This window comes from Hippoglossus hippoglossus, chromosome 20 (genome assembly GCF_009819705.1).
Source record: "Hippoglossus hippoglossus isolate fHipHip1 chromosome 20, fHipHip1.pri, whole genome shotgun sequence".
NCBI lineage: Eukaryota > Metazoa > Chordata > Actinopteri > Pleuronectiformes > Pleuronectidae > Hippoglossus > Hippoglossus hippoglossus.
Genome location: NC_047170.1, coordinates 6,511,095 through 6,532,745, shown reverse-complemented (window position 1 = coordinate 6,532,745; position 21,651 = coordinate 6,511,095). Strand labels below are relative to the sequence as shown.

General features: G+C 41.8%; 1 protein-coding gene across 12 annotated transcripts in view; it reads left to right on the top strand.

The window, feature by feature from the left end:
* col11a1a (collagen, type XI, alpha 1a) overlaps positions 1-21,651 on the top strand; it is a 75,239-nt gene that overhangs the window by 49,681 nt on the left and 3,907 nt on the right. For all 12 annotated transcript variants that reach the window (XM_034572209.1, XM_034572220.1, XM_034572210.1 and 9 more), the window contains 24 exons: positions 742-795; positions 3,028-3,135; positions 3,241-3,348; positions 4,149-4,202; positions 4,396-4,449; positions 4,815-4,922; positions 7,789-7,842; positions 7,924-7,977; positions 8,172-8,225; positions 8,744-8,797; positions 10,570-10,677; positions 11,071-11,124; positions 11,264-11,317; positions 12,360-12,413; positions 15,199-15,252; positions 16,566-16,673; positions 16,977-17,030; positions 17,428-17,481; positions 18,391-18,498; positions 19,971-20,024; positions 20,120-20,155; positions 20,258-20,311; positions 20,411-20,657; positions 21,420-21,532. In XM_034572209.1, coding sequence (XP_034428100.1) covers positions 742-795; positions 3,028-3,135; positions 3,241-3,348; positions 4,149-4,202; positions 4,396-4,449; positions 4,815-4,922; positions 7,789-7,842; positions 7,924-7,977; positions 8,172-8,225; positions 8,744-8,797; positions 10,570-10,677; positions 11,071-11,124; positions 11,264-11,317; positions 12,360-12,413; positions 15,199-15,252; positions 16,566-16,673; positions 16,977-17,030; positions 17,428-17,481; positions 18,391-18,498; positions 19,971-20,024; positions 20,120-20,155; positions 20,258-20,311; positions 20,411-20,657; positions 21,420-21,532 — 1,854 coding nt within the window. The remainder of the gene's footprint in view (positions 1-741; positions 796-3,027; positions 3,136-3,240; positions 3,349-4,148; positions 4,203-4,395; positions 4,450-4,814; positions 4,923-7,788; positions 7,843-7,923; positions 7,978-8,171; positions 8,226-8,743; positions 8,798-10,569; positions 10,678-11,070; positions 11,125-11,263; positions 11,318-12,359; positions 12,414-15,198; positions 15,253-16,565; positions 16,674-16,976; positions 17,031-17,427; positions 17,482-18,390; positions 18,499-19,970; positions 20,025-20,119; positions 20,156-20,257; positions 20,312-20,410; positions 20,658-21,419; positions 21,533-21,651) is intronic.

Here is a 21,651-nt window from a genome sequence, read left to right as displayed (position 1 = left end):
TTAAATGGGACACATTAGCAAATAGACTGTGGTGGCTGTACTGTGGGGACAGGTAGTGATGTGTGGAGCCTGGATCCTCAAGGTCAGTCAGACTCCGCAGGGCAGCAGCACCCCTGATTGTTTCCTGCCATTGTAATTTACTCCAGCACACAGCCACGGCCAGCAGAGACTCATTACCCATACTGCCATGCGCTCTTTTGTGGCCCACAAGGGAGCAACACACACACACACACACACACACTCACACACTCTTTGGGTATTGACAAACAGGAAAACTTACATGCATGAAATACACTATACACACAGCTGCATGAAAACCACAGGTTAGCATGTGCAGAACAAAATAAACACTGTATAAATTCCACATACACACAATCATGTTTATCCACCACTTATGTGCAATGAAGTCCCCCCCGCCCTCCAGCTACAGTATCCGCAAGAAATGATTGATACGCCTGGAGGGATTGTTACCCATCATGCATGTGGGTTTTCCATGTTGTATGTTTTATGGCCTCTGATTTATGCTGGTGGTCTCTCAGGATGAAAGTGACAAGGCAATGATATTTCCTAGGGAAGTGCTCACAGGTGGTGTTTGGCTGAAGTGACAAAACAGTAAAGGAATACAGGATTGGTGCCTGATGATGGAGCTGTTGAAATGCAAGGCTGCATGGGCACATATAACATATTTACAGCTCTGCCAAGAAAGAATACTCACGTCTTTATTGTCCTTCTTTTCCTCAGGGTCCTGCAGGTCTGAAGGGAGGAGAGGGGCCCCAGGGTCCATCCGGTCCTGTTGTAAGTACACTGTTACCTGAAGTCAAAGCCCCTTTGGGAAATTCACTAAAAAAAATGTCCTTCCTCAATGTATTGGATCTTTAGATTTGTGTTATTGCTTATTGCGGGTGCTTGTTCAGCATATTTCAAGTTTTTGTGACCTCTGCATGTGCCAAGAAACAGAGACAGTTCACATTTTGGCAGAAAAAGCTTTAAAATAGGAATTTAATTTGCTGTAAGAATTTATTTTGGTCTGCCATACCCCCCCCCCCCCCCCCACTAAAAAAAGAAAAGGATAAAAAACCTGCTTAGTCATCTTTATGTTTGCTGGGAGGTTTTTGTCTGTATCAGGCAACACAACAAACAGTAAGTTATTTATGTGTTTGAGCCTTCGTTGCCTGGGGTAAAGTTGGATGAGACGTATGCTCTTTTTCCGCTGGCCAGTGTTGCCAACTCTTAAATTTATACTCACTCGCACATTCTTCAGATGTCCAGTGCATATCCCACTGCAGCAGATAGATTAGGTGTTTTGCTTGAGGACATCACAACTGCTGCTAAACAGAAAGATGAGCCTGAGATATTTATTTTCAGTAGGAATCAGATCTGATGAAGGAAAACAAGGGCAGAGACAATAAAACACAGTAAATTAATTAAATTGCAGCAAGTGAACTAAGTACACGTGTAACACTTATATAAAGTCATTTAGCCATTGTAGTCACGTCACCTGCGGGTAATTTACAATTTTTTATTCATCATTTCATATCATCTCGTCCCACTGCACACAGCGACTCCAAAGCGATGTGCGAGAGTGGCTGGGTATCAACACTGTTTGCTTCATTGCCTCCTGGCACACGGACCCAAACAAACACACACACACACACACACACACACACACACACACACACACACACACACACACACAAACAACCAGGAGAAAATCCATATGGTGAGTCACAGTGTCTAGTCATCCCGGGCGTCGCTCCAACACATCCCTCATCAGTCCCAGCAGGTCGCATCCTGGCACTTAGGCATCAGATCGTCACAGGGAGATTCTTCATGAAACACATTGTGTGGGCAGCATGATGTCTCAGAGTGTTTATGTCACAACAGTTATTTCTTAATCCCTAATCAGGACAGGTGTTTGCTTTATTCACTTTTCAACCACGTATGTGTTTTGTGAGCAACCGAAGTAATAAAAAACTGCAAAGCAGCTAAAAATAGGACTTTGCATGAAACATCTTTCAGGAAAAACATGTCACGTTGTCAATTAGCCAGAGGTGTTATATAAAAATTGTAATTGTACATTAAACAAACAACAAAATCAAATATAGGGAAAGGTTAATTGCAGTTCAAAGTCACGTTTCACACCTTAAAGTAGATTTATTTGCCTCCAACATTTTTACGAGGGGAAACTTAAACTCACATTCTGTTAAGGATAGTTTTGTGATTCACGTCTTCAATGACTTTATCATAGTCTTTACGTCAGGAATGCATCTATCTGTCTACTAATACAAGAAAACACTGTGTGTATTTGGAACACAGGTCACTTTTACAGTTTCAGAAACAAAGCTACATTTCAAACAGGCAGGCTTAGAACGGGAACTGCACTAGTTAAATAAAAAACATAGAACTGTCTATATTTCTGCTTTGGTTCTGCTTTTACAGTTTGCAGGTAAGGTTGTCTCCCCGGTGGAGATAAAAGTAGTGTGCATGCAGGTAAACAGAGTGTTGACATAGTGCAGCAGAAATAAGAAATGCTGAGTGTCATTCTCCATGATGTTTTATGGATATTGGTGAATACTGAGCTCCTGTATGAGAGTACTGATACACTGCAGCAGCAGCAGCAGCAGCAGCCTCTTTCTTTCTTTAAGAAATGCATTTCCAGCAGCAGGAGCGAGAAAGAAACCGGGACGTCAGTTTGCCGGAAGCAGATAATGCCGGCTGCTTTCAAGGAGCATCGCTGCTTTATTAGAACTTAAAAGCCAGGTTTTACTGTGTGTGGCCCCGGCTGTTTTTTAATTATTCCTCTGGAAATGTTTTTTCTTCGGAGGTGTGTTGATCCATTAGTGGACAAACTCAGCTCGCTCTAGCTTTGTAGATGTCTAATGGTTGTTGTCCACTATACAGGGATTCTATTTCAAACAGCCTTACTAAACATGAAATATGTGTCGTCTCTACAATAAAGAAAAACCTGCCTTCTGCATTCTATGGATTAAACTTATTACTCATCACGTCTCTTTCTGTCTCACACAGGGTTCTCCTGGTGAGAGAGGTTCTGCTGGTCAAGCTGGTCCCATTGGCTTGTCTGGTAGACCTGGCCCTCAGGGTCCTCCAGGTCCTGCTGGTGAGAAGGGAGCACCTGTAAGTATTTCTTTTTCTCTCCTAGTCCCCTTTCCTTCCTTTGAACTTCACATCTGCTGTTTGTGTTTTCAAAATATAATTCAACAGATGTCGTTGTTCCTCTAGGGTGAGAAAGGGCCTCAAGGTCCGGCTGGTCGTGACGGTGTCCAGGGTCCCGTTGGTCTGCCAGGGCCTGCTGGACCTCAGGGTCCACCCGGAGAGGATGGTGACAAGGTCAGATCAACCACACTATAAATAAATATATAAAGATGAAAATATACAAATGTACAAAAAAAAGGGTCTGGAGCCTAGCTACTATAAATATACATTCGTTACTATTAACCCACAATTCCACATCCTACAACTCCTCCACATCTATTTTTCTGCTCGGGTCCCTTTTAAAGCACATTTATGTCTAATATCCAACAACCATTTTTTTTTATTTGTAGTTTTTTTAATCATCAAATACCAAAGAGAAATAAAAAGCTGCTAGTTTTCCCACCATACAATTATGTGATGTCCTGGGTGAAGGCTACCCATGTCAGACTACATGACATGTCTCACCCCCACCCATCAGTTACTGCTTCTCCATCCCCAGACTGGGATGCGTTTTAGGACTGAACAATTTTACCAATCAGTCTTCATCCCCATGTCCTCACTCAGACCATCTGTATGGAAATCTGTTTCTCTCTTCTCCAAACTGTTCCCAACCCCTCCTTATCACAAAATGTGCCAGTGCAAATTGTAAAATGTGTCAGAAGAGATGTAAAAGTAAAATACTGTTGCTTGTTCCCTGCAATCATTATGTCCCTTCAGGTTTCGTACCCAACCATATGTCACTGCAGTGGTTTGCTATGGAATTAACTAGATGATAAAAACAACAACATTTTCCATAGCTGTGCAGATAATGGTTGTTAGTGTTAAAAATGAGGCTTTTCTGTGATTTTACATAAGCTGTTGACATTTAGAGATGAAGCAGAGCTGATCTGAGATGGTTGACTGTGTGTGTGTGTGTGTGTGTTTCTCTTTCCCAGGGAGAGGTTGGAGAGCCCGGTCAGAAAGGAAGCAAAGCGGACAAGGGAGAACAGGTGCGTTATGGGAAGCAGTGTCCATTCATTTCTGTGTCACGCACACATTTCAACCCTTTATTCGCTGTAATTAAAGAGTCACTGATGTGTTTTGCTTACGCATCACAAAGCAATGCATGATTGCTGTTACTTGTGTGCGACCATTCTGGGATGTTGTGGGACCAACCTTTGTTTTTTTGTTTCTTATGTTCAGGGTCCTCCCGGCCCAGCTGGTCTCCAAGGTCCCATTGGTGCCCCAGGTCCTGCTGTAAGTCCTCTACAACTGTCCTGTACTGCATGGATGAACCTGCTGTAACTGCCCATTAATGTGTTGTGTGAATAGCGAGACAATCCTGACAGAAAGACAGACAGGACAACGTGCAGTTGATAGTATTTCCTAATAGGAGACACTGCAGATAACTGAGATTTGTAATTAATTTACACTTACTTCTCCACGAGTTGTTTTACATCAGTAAGCATCACACACATATTCTCTATATATGAGGATTTCAGTGGCCATGGGATTTTATGCTGTATTGTTTTGCCAAAAACAAATTAAAGGTTTGTGGTGTGAATAAACAATTCAGTAATAATGTTCAAATGGAGAGTAAACGTGTGTATGTGTTTCCTCAGGGAGGTGATGGAGAGCCTGGTCCCAGAGGTCAGCAGGGTATGTTTGGACAGAAGGGAGATGAAGGCTCCAGAGGTTTCCCTGGACCACCTGGTCCCATCGGTCTGCAGGTTAGTGCCGGTCACATGTGTACAGACCTACAAACACATGCTACATACTGTTATTACAGTGGCTTAGCTATGTAGTATTCCTGTTTGTGTCATATAAGCACTTGTCTCAGTAGCAGTTCGACATTTTCTACACAGCAAATCCTACACACTGGTCCTTTAATGTCATATAATATGAAATGAGACCAAATTAATCATTTAGATGATTTATATATCATGAAACTGTCTAGAGGGAGACCAGCTAATGTAGAATAATTTATAAAAATGGTTTTATCCGTTTCACCTACATTTATTTCCAACAAATATCAGCAGCATATGACATCAAAAAGATAACAGTGTTTATTTTCAGTGTGGCGATATACAGGTGTTGGGAAAGCACCCACTGGCCCCCACTGTTACCACACGTGCCACCATCATATTTTCTGTCTGGTATAAAGAGGAGTCAAAGCTCCAAAGGTTTCCTCAGACTTGCTCCCACTATGCTGCAACCATATTGTAACTGGTTTACTGATAGCGTGTCTTCTTCTGTGGTCTCGCAGCAGTCACAGGGGATGAGAAACTCACCACTGAAATATAAAAATACAGGGTCCTCTGTAAGCCACAGACTAGGCTTTCTCGAGATAATAATAAAAAGACATTTCCTGTGGAGCTACATGTAGCTGCTGAGATTGACTCTTCAGATGAGGAATAGCACACAGCAGGAAAACATGAATCCAGGGCATCACTTCTAAGTCATTTGATATTCTCAATATTGTGTTTCATAATCTGTTCTATCCTGTTGCTACGCATCCGGTTTGTGCTGTAGGAGGCACATGACGTAGAGCTGAATATAAAGTGCTGTGGACCTTGATAAACCAAAAGTAAAGGAGTTAAGCATTCACCCTTATGTCATTTATTCTTAGCCACAGCAGTTTTCATTTTGCCCATAGTCGAAGCAGCATCTACAAGTTATGAAAAACATTCATACATTCAATGTGGGCAAAAACACGCAGTTGCCTGCTCAGTATACGCTGCTTTAATAGGATCTGTAATGTGCATTGTATCCTGACCTTGCTTTGACCTTCAGTGATTACATCTCTCTCTCTCTTTCAATGGCATCCTCCTCCCTCCATCCCCTCCTGGGATATGGCTCAACGTCAAAATGTCCACATGCCTCGTTGAGAATTCACACACACAACAATGAGCCTTTGTCAGAGTGAATGCTGCTTCAGAATGAGGCTATTCTTCACTTTTATAATTAGCTTTTTGATATGCAGCATTTATGTTGGACAAAATATCCAGAAATGCAGTCTTGGCAAGACAAACTTTTTTTTTTTGGCACACCAGGATGCAGCACACTAGCAAACCAATCTACTCTACAACTTTGTTTTACAGTTTTGTAGCAATGTAACAATAATCTACGAAGGTAAGACCTCCCCTCAGTCCGAGTCTATTTATTAGTAATCATCTGTTTATTACTGATCAGCTCCTTGAGCTAAACACTATAAAAGTTCACTGCAGAGATTGAGGTCAGTGTTGTGATGAAATTAGATAGACGACCGCTCATCGTACCAAGGTGCTATTCTATCTCTGCGTGATTGTGTTCAATGGACTTTTAATTGGAAGTAATACACTTCCCATTGCTATTCCATTAATTGCTTGGACTGACCTGCTCTGATAGTCAGTTCCTTGTCGAACACATTTACCGAGCTGCATAATTAGTAGCACAGCTAACGATCTCAGACTAGAGGCGACCTTTACACAGATGAGATTTCTCAGCACGGGCGGAATCAGCATGAAGCTACACACACTTTGTAGCATAGAAAATAGATGCAAACACGAGCACGAAAACACAGTGCGCTTTAGACATAGCTCGATGCACACAAACACACTTTTCCTCTGCGTTGTGAGTATTTGGTGTCAGCGCATGTAGAGGAATGAATTGATTTAGATTTCTTCCCCGATAACCTTCCACCTAACACTGATGACAAACTGCTTCTGAATCAAGAGCAGACACACACAGAGGGCAAAGCACACTACAGCAATTTAATCACAGCAATTACCGGTAGAAATGTCAGGGATCAAACGCACGTATGAGGCCCTGACCACGCTGCTCATTTAACATGCATCGGTGAGCAGGACCTGCCCGGATGTCTGCACCTCGCAGTGAAGATGAACAAGTCACTGAAGGCAACAAGGAGAGCAAACAGACAAGGAGGGTTGCGCTAGATGTTTGCTGAGCTGGGTGCAGAATTGCTGAATATAATCATCTCAGCTTCATCTGAGTATTAATACAGAAGATTAAACTCCCTGCTGTGCTCACACTCTGGTGTGGAGATACCTGCTACCTGTACATCACAGAGTCCCTCATGTAAAGAACCTATTGATGAAAGTCAAATATTTTGATGCAGTTCTTTGAAATGTTTAACATATTTTCTTGTGTTGCCACTAAGCTGTAGTGCGTATGATACTAATAGTGCTGAGTTGTGTGGTGTATCCACTCGAGAGTGACTGATTTGAGGGTCTACGCTTCATCTGCTAGTAGACGTGTTGTTGACCTTGCTCAGCACAGGCTCACTAGATATAGATACAGATAATAGGACTAGGCCGCAGTTAAAACATAGATTCACATGATTCATTAATGCACATTCTGGCCCAAAGATATGCAATGTTTAACATTTCAGTACGCCACTACAAATTTATTCTAGCAATCAAATCCAATCTCCAATTAGATCTCAAAACAGGAACAGCTGCTGTGAACGCACTTAACAGCAAAAACAAATTCAGATCATTAATAACGCCATTGCTTATTCATGCAACAGCACCTTGTGCTTGTAACATGATTATTTTCTTTTTTGATAACTTGCTTGTTCGTTTCTCTCATCCTCAGGGGCTTCCTGGACCCCCTGGTGAGAAGGGAGAGAACGGTGATGTTGGCCCCATGGTATGAGACACATCTGCTTCATGTGCGTCCTCTTATGATAGTTTAATGCACTTTAAACAACACTGTGTCTCTCTTCTGCAGGGCCCTCCTGGTCCCCCTGGTCCCAGAGGTCCTCAGGGTCCTAGTGGAGCTGACGTACGTATGGCTAATTGATAAAAATCTGTATTCACAAATTTTACAAATACAATCAGTTTCATGTAGGACTGTGAGGTAAGTATAGCTACATGTTTAATGGCTTTACCTCACCTATCTTATTTTGAAAACCTTGGATATGATCATTTGTCCTCTCCCAGGTTATAACTAATCTCTTTCCTTATTTCCTGCCGCAGGGTCCACAAGGTCCTCCAGGCGGCGTGGGTCCCATGGGATCTGTGGGTGAGAAGGTAAGCGCCATTGCACAACAATGCACCCAGGGTGTTCTGCCTGCCTAGCATGATGTCGGGCACTGGGACTGAAATACTGCTGGGAAACCCCATCCAGCTCTCTCTCTCTGTTACCACCTGCAGTCTAATCACTTCACACGCTCAGGCATTTTGTCTCAGTTAGTGAGTTGACACTATTAATGTCTATTTTACAACACTTCCAACAAGATTCGTCCATTTTTTACGGCCATTTGGCAGACGGCTGCACCATAAATACTTAATGCTGTTAAAATGACTGTGGAATATGAAACATGAAAAGCTACCAACACTTTAAGAGGGCACTTGGAGTTACTGTAACTTTTAACAGCCTTGTAATCAACTAGAGTTTAAGACTTGGTTTTTCTCTGGCTCCTGTAGTGGTGTGTAAGGACATTTCTTGTAGTAGATGTGACGTTAAATGCTTTGCCTGAGTGTGGAAGCTCTGCGTGTGTGAGGTTGATGGTTAATCTGTCCAGACACTGACATTTGTTTAACCACAGGGCGAACAAGGTGAGGCTGGAAACCCAGGAACACCTGGAGAGCCTGGAACTGGGGTAAGTAAGCTCTGTTCTTGTGTTACTAATGTGTAAAGCTAAATATTTGTGTGCTATGCTTTACGTTTGAACATCTTTATGTATTTTTTTACATTTGGTGCATCTTGCTCGTATATTCTCAGTCTTTAGCATACCACCCTGGTAGCTGTAGCTGAAAAAACATTTTGAAAAGTCATTTCTCTTCACCTTAATGTGCACACCACTAAGGTTGGCGGAATTTATGTTTGCTACAGTAAGACAGGTCACAGTATCAGCCACATCAGGTTATCCCCAGGAAAACAGTTTCTTAATGGATAGCTTTAGGCAAATATAGAACAAAATCCCATTTAACGAGACAGTGACACTGTGTATTCATCACAGAGAAAGCTCATCACATTGAGGCTGGTAGTTCATCTCAACTTGGCTCTCCTGCTTTGCACACCATGTTTACATGGCCTGCCAAATGAAGTGTCTTCCCAGACTCTTAAGACACAATTACCAGGGGGAAGTGACTGGTGCTTGTGTCCTAACGAACAATGATTGCAGACACCGTGAAGCAAGTTGGCGGCAACACATCAGACACCCGTGTTGCTGAGCGCAGCCTTTAGCTGTAATTTGGCCTGTTTTGATAGACCCACTGAGGCAGTAGTAAACTCCAAGTTTTGTAATTCCTCTCATATGTCAGAGTTAATTATAGATTGATTAATTAAAATGTGTAATGATTTATCATATCCACATGCTTGCGTTTGTTATTGCCAAAAAGAAATTCACGACACTTTGATCAGCCTTATGTTTTTTTTCTCTAAACTTTTACTAAGCACCCATCGCTCATGGCTTGATAAGCGCTGCGGCCTCGTTTATCATTATTGAGGTACAACAGTAGATTGTAGAAGATGGCCGAGTGGCAGAGGAGCCTGATTACAGACTTTTACATTGTTCCCTGCTTGTTCCCCGTCACACTGCTGGTGTCAGTGACATCTCCAATGTCAGTTTGCCATTTAGGTTTCCATCGTGAGCCCAGTAACAATCCAATGTGTTTCAGGTTTTCCAGGTTTTTACATACAAGTGCTACATTTAGTATTGGAACAAACATAACTAAGAGAATAAATTAATGGAATTAGATTTACTTTTAACCATTTTTTGGCTTTATTTTGTTATTTTTGAAGGAAATATGTAGAAAATTCAAGTAAATTGTTGCTGTTATCTATTTTTTATATTTCAGTAATAACATTTAAAGCCACACAAAGGATTAAACTAGATTTTGTCTATGTGAACATTGGAATCAGTAGAAAAAGCTTCCCCTGTTGCTGCAGTGCAATACAACACAAATGTCCTATTTAAAACATCAGCTTTCACACCATATCACAATTTTAGAAATTTACCAGATTTTTTCATGCCACAAGGAAAATCATATAGAACAGGAAGAGAGCTGTGTTTTATCAGCACAAATTAAGCTATAGAAGATGGAGAGAACAAAGTTTTCGACCGATTAATATGAAAATCACATCCAAAATATTCATTGTAATTGGGGAATATGGATTCATTGGTTTTGATTGTATAAAGATGAAGCTGTGTGTTTGTATCAGCTCTGTCGAGTAACAGAAACATCATATTTAAGAGCTTTTGGTTCTGAAAAACACCTGTTGACTTTTCCCGACACCATTCTCCTTTTGTGACACACACTGAGATCTCACCACATGACAGTTTTTATCCCCTATTCAGTTCAATCTTAGACTCTTAAAAGGCTGCCCTCTGTGGTACTGGTGTAATAAATGTGCTCCCGTCCACCATAGGGACCCAAAGGTGAAAGAGGAGAGAAAGGAGAGTCTGGCCCCCCTGGAGCAGCTGGACCCGCTGGCGCCAAAGGACCCCCTGGAGACGATGGTCCAAAGGGCAACCCTGTAAGTCAGCCAAATCTGCAAAGGAGGTTTTCAGTCACACAGACTAAAACATACGGCTTTAAAGGAAAAGCCCCCCACCCCTGCACACCCTGGAGGCAGGCGGCAGTTTTATCTTAGAACATATTTGAGGGGTAAAAAGCCTTTTTATTGCAGGAGATTATATTTTATGCCTGCATGGTAATGGAATGCAGTGAAGCCTTTTTCTCATGGATTTGCAACATCATCATTAAGTCCATCAATTTGCCTTCAGTGGCTGTTAGCAGGTACACCAGGACTAAATCACTGTCTAAATTACTAAGCATGCTCTTAATGCCTGGACCCAGGGAGATTAATTCTCGGCAGCGGCGCCTTGCATTTCTTCTGCTAACCTCATGCATCTCATTTCTCTTAAAGGGTCCCGTTGGATTCCCTGGAGATCCTGGCCCTCCTGGAGAGGCAGGTGTTGCTGTAAGTAAATCTTTAATCAATTATTACCCCATAAAATACCCATGTTTAGTAAATTGTGTGGGTCTTTGTGTTAAATCCATGAATTAAACAATCTATTTTTCCAGTGTCATAGTCTAACCTGCACATCTGTCTGTTGCAGGGCACTGATGGTGAATCGGGAGAGAAGGGAGAGGATGGGGAGTCCGGTCAGGCGGTAAGTTGTGTTCAGACTGAACAAATGACTAAATGAAAGTAGATCATGTGCTTTTCACACTTCATTGGAGGGATGTTTTACAAAGACATAAACAGTAATCCAATTATCTTAATAATCAGTCACCTTGTCTTTCTGTATGAACGGGTATGAATATCTCTTGTTTTTGTTTATTTTATAATGTACTCATCTACCACCAGTTTCCCTGCAGTAAAAGCTGTAATTATATTTAGTGAGTAAATAATATACACTACAGCATTTTAATTTATGATATTTGCCTCATTCTCTTGGGTGTGAGGTAAATGGACTTTTACTATATGCTTTGCAGATTCATTAAGTATAATTAGAAATAATAGGCAAATGGTAATGTGCTGACCCTGTGTAAAGTGCAGTGAATCACAACTCGCCGACATCGGGTAGATTAGCAAGCGCTTTAGTCGAAGCTAATGTGGATCGGAATAAGGGATTCTCATTAACATGAATGAATTTAAATTAGCCAAAGAAAAACAGAAAATGTTTACTCCATGAGTATCACATTTTTGAGTTGTTGTTTGTGAACTCTGATTGCATGCTAAAACTCTAAAATGGAAAATAGTGTTTAGAAGGCAAATTAACATATGTTCAGTTGTTCTTGACAAGAAAACATATATATGCTTTGGTTTTTCCCTGCATACAACCATGTACTCAGCTTATAAATCTCTTCTTTTCCTTTTTAATTTTCGGGAATATTTACTAATGCAAATGATTAAACAAATCCTTTGATTGCTTGCAATTAGCCCAGAGATAATTGGATGACAGTGTCCCTGGGAGCACAGTATGTTATTTCAGGCACTGCAGTGTCTTATCCATCTGTGGGTTTGGCCTGAACTCTTTCGGACTATTCTGTGTCCGAATTTTCCCTAAAAGTTAATGTCCTTTTACCACACAAAATGAGAGGTTTGGTGAAGCAAGCTGAACACTCATCAGAATTCACAGCTCTGATTTGTTTGTGAATACAAATTGTTTATTTTAATGGCACATCTTGCTTGTCCTTGCTTGTTTTCAGGGACCTCCAGGTCCATCAGGAGAAGCTGGCCCACCTGGACCACCAGGCAAGAGAGTAAGTATTAAATCCTATTTTATTTCAGTATTAGTGTGCGTGCTCCACTTGTGTGCCTCCAGCTATAATCCAAAATTGACCAGTCCAATTGTCGTCGTTGGCATTTCTTAATTTCAAGTTGTTTGACATGAACTCTCTTTCTGACCAAAGCTTTTGTCATGATGAAACTACGGCTCGATAAGTTCATGTGAAATGTCGTAGCCCTATTTTAGAAATAAATGAATGTCTGCCTGTTGGCATTGCCCACTGAGGCCTCAGCCAGTGGACCAGTTTCCCACCTCCTCAACAACTCAATCTTGGCACTAAAGCAGGAGATTCGTTTTTGTTAAAAACAGAGTGAGGCAAACAAAGTGGAAATTTAAGCGGTCAAGGCGAAGAAAAGCTGTCTCAAAGACGACCCAGAGGTGAACGTCGAGATGTAAAAAATCATTCACCTTTTTTTTTCCCTAGCAAGAAATAGAAAAGACTTACCAAAAACTAGCTGCGGAAAAAAGGTGCTGTAGGTCCCAAACTCATTTATGTCCTCAGCAGTGGGAAGAAAGCGAGAGAGATATAGCAAGTCTGACACGTTATTGATCCATGGCTCCCTGACTGACAGCTGGAGCACAACAAAGGCATAACATGGACGGGGTAAAGTTGTTAAGAGGTTATGAGAAGAGAACAGCAGGCTTTTGGAGTGACCAACAGAAAAAGGAAACTGGAATGGCACTGCAGTGCAAACCTCCACCACGGCCCAATAACCCTCCAATGATAGAACATAAGTGCAAACAGGCATTGGTTATCAGTCCCAAAGGAAGTTGTTAAAACATTCTAGAATCTATCCCTCTTAACAGATCTGGCCCAAAAATTGATAGGTGCTCTCTTGGCCTAATCCCTAACTGGTTGTGGACATTGGTTGAGTGGTTTTTAGATAAAACATTTAATCTTTGTGTTGATAGTGAAGTGGTTAATGTCGGTCAGCCGTTACTTCTACTTTGAGCAAACCTATCAAGGTTACAAGTCTTAAAACAAGACGTAAAACTTTTAACACATTAAAAGCTGACGTGTCTTTGATGTGTCTTCACCGTACAGTTGATGATCACTGAGACACAGAGACACTGAGATATCAAAGCAGCCGCTCTTTTTTTAATGCATATCTGAGATGAAACATTAACATTTCTTCAATCTGATGTGAAAGCTCAGTCCACATGAAAACGACCAGCCATTCTCCTGAATTTCAAAGAAAAGTCACAATATGAAGTGAGCGGCTGTGTTTCAAAGGAAGACTTGGCGGCACAGGGAAACATGTCTTGCATTTTGAAACCAGAGTTTGTTCATTTTCTGAGGAATTTTGCATTCGGAGCATTTAGCATGGTATCAGCATATGTTCCAGCTAAATGGCCTCGGGATTATGGTTAGGAAAAGGGCTATTTTATCACACATGGCTCTTAACCCACTTAGAAAATAAATGGGTCTGTTATGATCCGCCACAGGTTGCTGCCCTGAATACATAATCACACAGTTTGGATTGTATATGATCGGTTGGCTTGTGGGTCCTTTCAGTATTTTGTTGAATTTAGCTCCAGTCATAATTTTCTCCTGCCCAGGTCCTGATTCTGAACCATTTCATTTTTAGCGTAGCAGCGGATTTAGTTTCATCTGATTTGATAAATGCCTTGATACTGGAAATGTATTCAACCTTGCTTCTTGAATAAAAGAAATATGAAAAAGATTATTACTCTCATTCAGCTATAATAATATATTTTTTTGTTCAGGTCGCGCCTTTGTTTTTTTGTACGTTATTTATCTTTCCTCAGTAGCAGGGAGCAGTTTAATGCAATTCAGAGCAATAATAAACAGTGTCTCATACTGTTGATGCTGCAGAGCCAACACAGAAAGATGGTTTGGCAGCCTTGGAAAAAAATGAATAAATAAAGAGCTTGCACACTCTAATTTTCACTCTCTGACGATGGCACCACTGCTCTTCATCGGCCCGCTTTGTTAAGAAGAAAACACCTGCCACCATAGCTGCTGTATATCGTGCTACAATTGTGCTGATCAAGAGGCTGCCTTTTCACCACCAGTAAGAGGCACGTATCAGGAGAAGATGAAAGCTCGAAGACAGAAGGTGCACTCCCACTACGGGCTCTCAGTCAGCAGCACACTGGCCGCGGATCACAAGTGGAGTTTGGATGGAGAGCGAGTTTAAAGAGGGACGAGTGGAGGTGGAGTTGAAAGAAATCATTGTGGGCCTGAAAGATCCTGACCAGAAAGAAAAGATGGCCTGCCAGCTCCGGGTGTGACTGATGAAGGCTCTGTGTGTGTGCGCGCGTGTGCGTGTGTGTGTGTGTGTGTGTGTGTGTGTGTGTGTGCGTGTGTGTGTGTGTGTGTGTGTGTGTGTGTGTGGCTGTGTGGCTGTGTGGTTGTATGTTTTCACGGGCAGACAAAGGCTTGTCCAACTCATTCATATAGATCTTGACATAAGTGAAGTAATGCGCGCTCAAGGACAATGGATTACCTTTCTTCTTCAAAGGCAGCACCCACCATGTATTTATCAGACAAGACTACTGGTCAAACTGAAATCTTTAAACTGAAGTAAATTGAAACGCTGTGGAGACGACCTGGCAGCTCTGCAGCGACTCCATGTTTTCATGAAACAAACCAACATGTAAACAGATCCATAATGAATAGATCTCTGCTTATTTACATCCTGGTGACAAAGGTCAAAGATGAACGTTCACCTGTACAGTTTTGTTTTATTTGCTATGTGATGAAATACTAACGCAGTGTCCCGTCTCTTCCTCAGGGACCCCCGGGAGCTGGAGGTTCAGAGGGCAGGCAAGGAGAGAAGGGCGCTAAGGTAACACAATCAATTCATCCTTTGCACATTTAACGGCAGCGACTCCCTCTGCTGCCCCCACCACCCGCACCCTCACATTGTTACCCCTCTTTAATTAAAAGCACAAAAAAAACTCAAAAGTCATTTCACTTGCACCATAGATGAGATGGAAATTTATGGACGCAGCCTATTTGAGTAAAATGAAGATTCATTTGTTTCGTGCATTGTGGTGTGGCTTAATTTCAAGGCCGACGAAAAGGAGATGACGCTCTTTATGTCGAGCCCTGGGGTCTTCAGAGTGACTGTGCAATTCTATTTTAGTGGGAATGGGAGCTCAGGGAAATTTTCTCCCCGTAGTTCCCTCTTGTTTTACACAAATCTCCATGTTTCTAAATCTATGCATTTTTTGCATAGATTTGCATGTAAAATCAGTTAGCATCAGACAATTCGTGTTTTATATAAGTCATACATACTATAAAATGACTTCTCTTTTCTTTGAAATAAAACCTAACATTATAATAAACAGCTTTATGCCAAAATAGCCGTTGTTCTGTTCGTATCTGCTTAATGTGAACGCATTTAGACCTGTAAACATGTTGCACCTCAAACATGACAATCATCTTTCCATGAGCTCTCTGCGTGAATATTGACATCGTTCAGATTACAGCCGGTCAGCACTGTCACTGTTTGTCTTGTGGCCATGCTGATTTTTTTCATACACTTCTAATGTGGATTAGCAGGAGCTCTTTCCCTCATTTGGCTCTTGTTTGCTTGTTCCCATTTACCGGATCTGCATACAGCAAACTGTCTCAGCATAAATTAAAGCTAAGAGCCGCCCGCTGCTGAATTCTGATAAAAATATCCAGCGCTGCCGAGAGGCTCTAAAGTGCTGCAGATTTCAGAAGTTGGAACTGATGTTTAATTCTGTACCGTTACCAAATATTACAAATTATTATTATTTTCAGCAGGTTTTAATGTTGCCTGTGCACAATCTATTTTAAAGTTTTAAAGTTTGTAATCCTATTTAACCAAAGTTTTTGTTAAAGACATTCATAACTTCAGGGATGTCTTGTTCAATGTCTTCCATTACCGGATGTTTTCTGCCACCATGAGAGAGAAACTGAAAACTAAATAAATAAACTAAATAAATTTGATGCTTCTCAAAATGTCAGTGAAATATCAGCATCTTTGATCCGAACATGTTAATACTACACTTTAGGTAAATTCTACTGTTACAGTTACAGATTTATTAGTAGTATTTCAACCCCATTGGACTCCTCAGATATTGTTTAGCCTTTGTCATTCTCTCATGATGCTTGTATATCCACATACAGGGCGAGGCTGGTTCAGAGGGTCCAGCAGGTAAAACAGGACCAGTTGGGCCCCAGGGACCTTCGGGAAAGCCTGGTCCAGAGGGTCTACGTGGAATCCCCGGTCCTGTTGTAAGTCTGATCTTTCCCTCTTAAATGCAACATATACATTCAGCTGCACTCTCACACAGGCTGAAACTGAAGCACACTCAGTGTGTGCACACATAGAAAAGTCCTGCTAAGGCATGATGATGGACTTCATGGAATAATCAATACTCCCATTTGGCTTATAATTTAGTTTCACTTGTTTATTCCAGCACACTTTTTTCCCCACTTTGGGCTATTAATCATTGGGCTGAGCACAGAAAATCAATGGGAAGTGGGAGAAAATACAGCAGGCTATAATGCTCACTACAACTGAACGGCTCTTTACAGGGTGAACAAGGACTACCCGGCTCCCCAGGACAAGATGGCCCACCTGGTCCCATGGTTAGTATGCATACTCTCTCTCTCTCTCTCTCTCTCTCTCTCTCTCAGTATTTATCTATCCAACTCAAATTGTTCTCTTTAGGAGCAGGTTCCCTCTCCTAGTCCTTAGTTTAAACTAAACCTACAGTGTCACTGTACTGAAAATGTTGCTATTGGACAAATAAACAATCTTAGAAATGTTCATTCATGTGTGTTTATATGTTTCTTCTTTTCTGTTTCCGTTCCATCTCATTTTGACTCTTTTTGTCTTCCTCTCTTGTCCCTTTTATGTTTCTTTGTCTTTATTGTCTCGATCTGTATTCCCAGCTTCTTTTCCTGTGTCTTTGCCTCACACTTCCCTTGCTGCCTTTCCTCTGCAAAACTGACTTTAACCTCTGATGTTGTTGTTGTTGTTCAGGGTCCTCCCGGTCTTCCTGGTCTCAAAGGTGACCCCGGATCTAAGGGTGAAAAGGTGAGTGTCGACCTTTCTTCCCTTTCCTTTAACCAAGTTCCACATCGGCAGAAATATACACCTGAGAACAGCGACTGGAACCTTTGGACACTGATCCTGAGTCTGCTGTCGATTGCACACAGCCTCTGTTACATAACACATCTTTTGGAATTACCAAGCAGAGTTAATACCAATGCAGGCTTATGTTAACATTTAGGAAACAGAATTAGTTTCTGAACAGGACTGGATATGAAGCACAATTGTGATATATAACTCTATAAACCGTCTAATCTTTTCTTTGCTGCCTCTGTCGAATTTGCCGGTGAAATATAACTGCACAGGACATTCAGACAGCACACATTATTCTATCTAAATTGCCTCCCACACACTGACATGATGGCTTGAAAGAGAGCAGTTTCAAAGCGCACAATACAGGCACCATGTTGGATGTTTTTAATGCTGTCAAGCCACCGGGCATGGTCGGGGCTTTAATTTTTCAAAGTCATCATCCTTGTGATGTGAATTGAGGCGGCTGTGGCCATGGAGGTAGAGTGGGTTGGGAGTTCAATCCCTGACTCCTCCTGTCCACGAGCTGCAGGGCCCAAAGACACAAGACCCCAAGCTGCTTCTGATGGCAGATTGAGTGTATGATTGCATGTGTGAGCGTATAAAGTTACTAAACCGAAGTCCAGTTTGCATTTCTTCAGAATCTTTTTGTTTTACTTTTTCTTTTGCTGAACAGACATTTCAATTATAAAGCCTGAGGATTTGTATTGTAATGAAACGTCACCGTTCATAGCTCCCCGTTTCATTTTTAGCTCTGACCTTGTCAGACTCGTATGCAGTGGCTTTAAAGTTTGACTGCACAAAGGGACATTGCTGTAATCTTTGCTTCTTCTCTGTGTGTTTACATTTGTTTTCATCCTGCAGGGTCACCCAGGTTTGATCGGTCTGATCGGACCCCCCGGAGAGCAAGGAGAGAAAGGAGACCGAGGTTTGCCTGGACCCCAAGGTTCTCATGGTGGCAAGGGCGACGGTGTAAGTGATTGATGACTCCATTCCCACGCTGGCCCTCCACCTCTTGCCATCTTTTCGGCCCCTTTGCCCATTTCTGTGGCCACAAGTCTTGCTATGGTCATTTGCTGTTGACTGAAACCTATGTAGTGCATTTGAGTGGTGCAGTGCAGTGCACATCTGCTCCCTCAGCATATTCACAGAGAGCAAACATTCTGTTTGTTCTAGCTTTTGACAGACTGGTTTATTCATTCAAATTGCTCTAATGCAGATGAAGCTTATACACATGCCTCTGAGGTATCTTGTTCTGAACTCTTCACTTCCTTACTTATTTATTTTTGTATTATTTATTTGTATTAACTTTATTTCTAGTTGTCCACTATCGGCAGGTGTCCAACCATTGTTCTTTGAATATTCCCCGTTGTCCAGTGAGCAGTGCTATAACAACTACTACAACTACTCAACAGTGTTGAAAGAAGGTTAAACCTCATCTCGACAGAGCACTGATGGCAGCCTTCATCCATTTTTAAATAAACATTGCAGAATGACTGAATGTCTGTCCTGCTGTGTCCTCAGCCTGCCCTTACTCAATGATTTAAGGTGATGGGCTCGATGGAGCGTTTTGGGATTAACCCTAATGAAACTGTAATGTCGCTTTTTGTCAGAGCACAAAGGGGCTTCAAAAAAGTTTATCAAGCAGTTTACCATTTCTGTTTTAGGGCCTCGAACTAGGAAATCTGTTGTTATGCCTCCATTTATGTTTTCAGATAGTCCGTCCCTTGTGAACAAGATATCTTAGTAATGAGTGACTTTCTACAAATTTGATACAAGGATGAACTGATGACATTTTGGTGGTCAAAGGTGAAGGTGACTGTGACCTCACAACACTGGTTTTTGAAAATGGCTGATACAAAACATTCCCTCCACTTATTGGAGGGACAAAAAGTCATGACCACACCATCATTGTTCTTGCCTCCCTACACTCCTTCCCTGTTTTATTTAGATTTCTGGCTTTTAAGGCCTTAAACAGTCTCGCTCCCAAATACTTTTTTGATTTATCTGGTGTGTGCCCTCTCGATAATGGAGCCCTGCTGGTTACTCCCAGATCACAGCTTGTGACTAAGGGTGACCCCTTAGGATTTGAATCCTATTTAATGGATCTTCTATCTATTGTATTGTTTCTAATACGCTCATATTTCTCTAACATCTAATAATAGATAATTGCGATATTTCTAGTTTGGCTTTATTTTCTGACAAAATCTAACCATGAGAGTAGAACTGCTGAGTTCAAGGAAACAAGTGCAGGGCTTTTAGCCATCCCTTAATGGCTAAAATAATATTATCTCTATCTCAATGAATAAATAATTCAAAATGCCATTCTTCTTGCATTTTGCAAAGGATTATGATCCTTTTTATTCAAGCATCATAATAATCTTTTGTCTCCAGTGTTTCTTTGATTTATATTTGACTCCAGCTTTTATCTCATTGTACAACAGGGTATTGGTGGATCTGCCGGTCCTCTCGGCCCCCCAGGTCCCCCTGGTCTGCCTGTGAGTCTTTTACCCATTCTCTCACTCATTTAGAGTCCACACCACATATAGAATGACTTTGCTAAATTGCTGTGCTTTTGTCCTGTCTAATGCAGGGTCCTCAAGGTCCCAAGGGTTCCAAGGGTTCCTCCGTGAGTAGAATCATTGTCTTTTTGAAGGTGTACTGTCACTGTGATAATACGTGTTGATGTGAAATCCAGCCCGGATAATATTTCCATTCATGTCTCACCTAGGGTCCTTCTGGTCAAAAAGGAGACACTGGTATAATTGGTGCTCCTGGTCCTCCTGTGAGTATTCACTACTCTTCATAGTATCACTGTGCAAACCTCCCCTCTCTTCCGACTTGTATCAGATCTAAAACATTATTTCGCATCCCCACTCTGTAGGGCCCACCTGGTGAGGTGATTCAGCCGCTGCCCATCCGGTCACCTAAGAAGACAAAGCGCTCGAGTGACATGCAGTCAGACGCCGCAGGCACCATCATGGACTACGGCGAGGGCATGGAGGACATCTTCGGCTCACTCAACAACCTCAAACAGGACATTGAACGCATGAAGTACCCCATGGGCACGCAAAACAACCCCGCCAGAACGTGCAAAGACCTGCAGCTGTGCCACCCAGAGTTCCCTGATGGTAAGTCGAATCAAAACAGGAGAGTTCTTAGCTGAATGGCTCGTTTATTAGTGTTTCTTTTTGGTATAAATCAAGTAAATCAAATCAAGTCAGTTAGGAGGAGCTTGATCAAACATACACAAGTCCAGACATTTTCCCGAGGGGCTGGATATGAGAACGCAAAAGAACGAGTTGTATGCTCTGGACTTTAACTGCCAGCCCCCTGGTAAAATGTCTGTAAAATGTCTGAGTGAGCCCATGTGAGAATACAGCGGGAAAATGACCATAAATCTCAGGATGAAAAATAGGTGTAGAAGATTCCGGCTAAGATGTCCGCTTGGAGAGACAGCGACATTCAAGAGCTTTTGGTGACAAGTACAGACGCTAGTGTCCATTGTAGTAAATATCTGCCAACTGTTGACACTTCAAGTTTAATGCAGAGTTTTATATAACTTCTGGGTGCTCAGTACTGCAACAGGCAAAGTGGAGCAATGAAGCTGTTCAGGACAAAGATGACTGTTACAGAACTATGGATTGGTTTTGTTTGGAGGAAAAAAGCAACTAAAAATGTGTTGCTCATATATTACAACCTGTTTCGGGTATAATAATGACACTTTATCCATCAGCGTGTCAGCCAGGAAAATGAGTAGTAAATTACTCCTAGGCAGAAAAATCCGCCCCAGATCAAGGAACCCATCACACTTCTCTTTGACATGAAGCTTTGAGCCATTTTCTGTGACATCAGTAGAACAGCGTGTTTGAGCGTTTCTTGGTTCTCCTCAGGCGAATACTGGATTGATCCAAACCAAGGCTGCTCGGGGGATTCCTTCAAAGTCTACTGTAACTTCACCGCCGGGGGCGAAAGCTGCATCTACCCAGATAAGAAGTCCAATGGAGTAAGTGACACTGGATTTGACAAACACTAGATTCATAACTGCCTCTTTCTAATTAGGATTTCTCACCAAATTTTGGGCCATCGTGTTAAGCTTCAGGGCCGAGCTTGGAGACGTTTGAT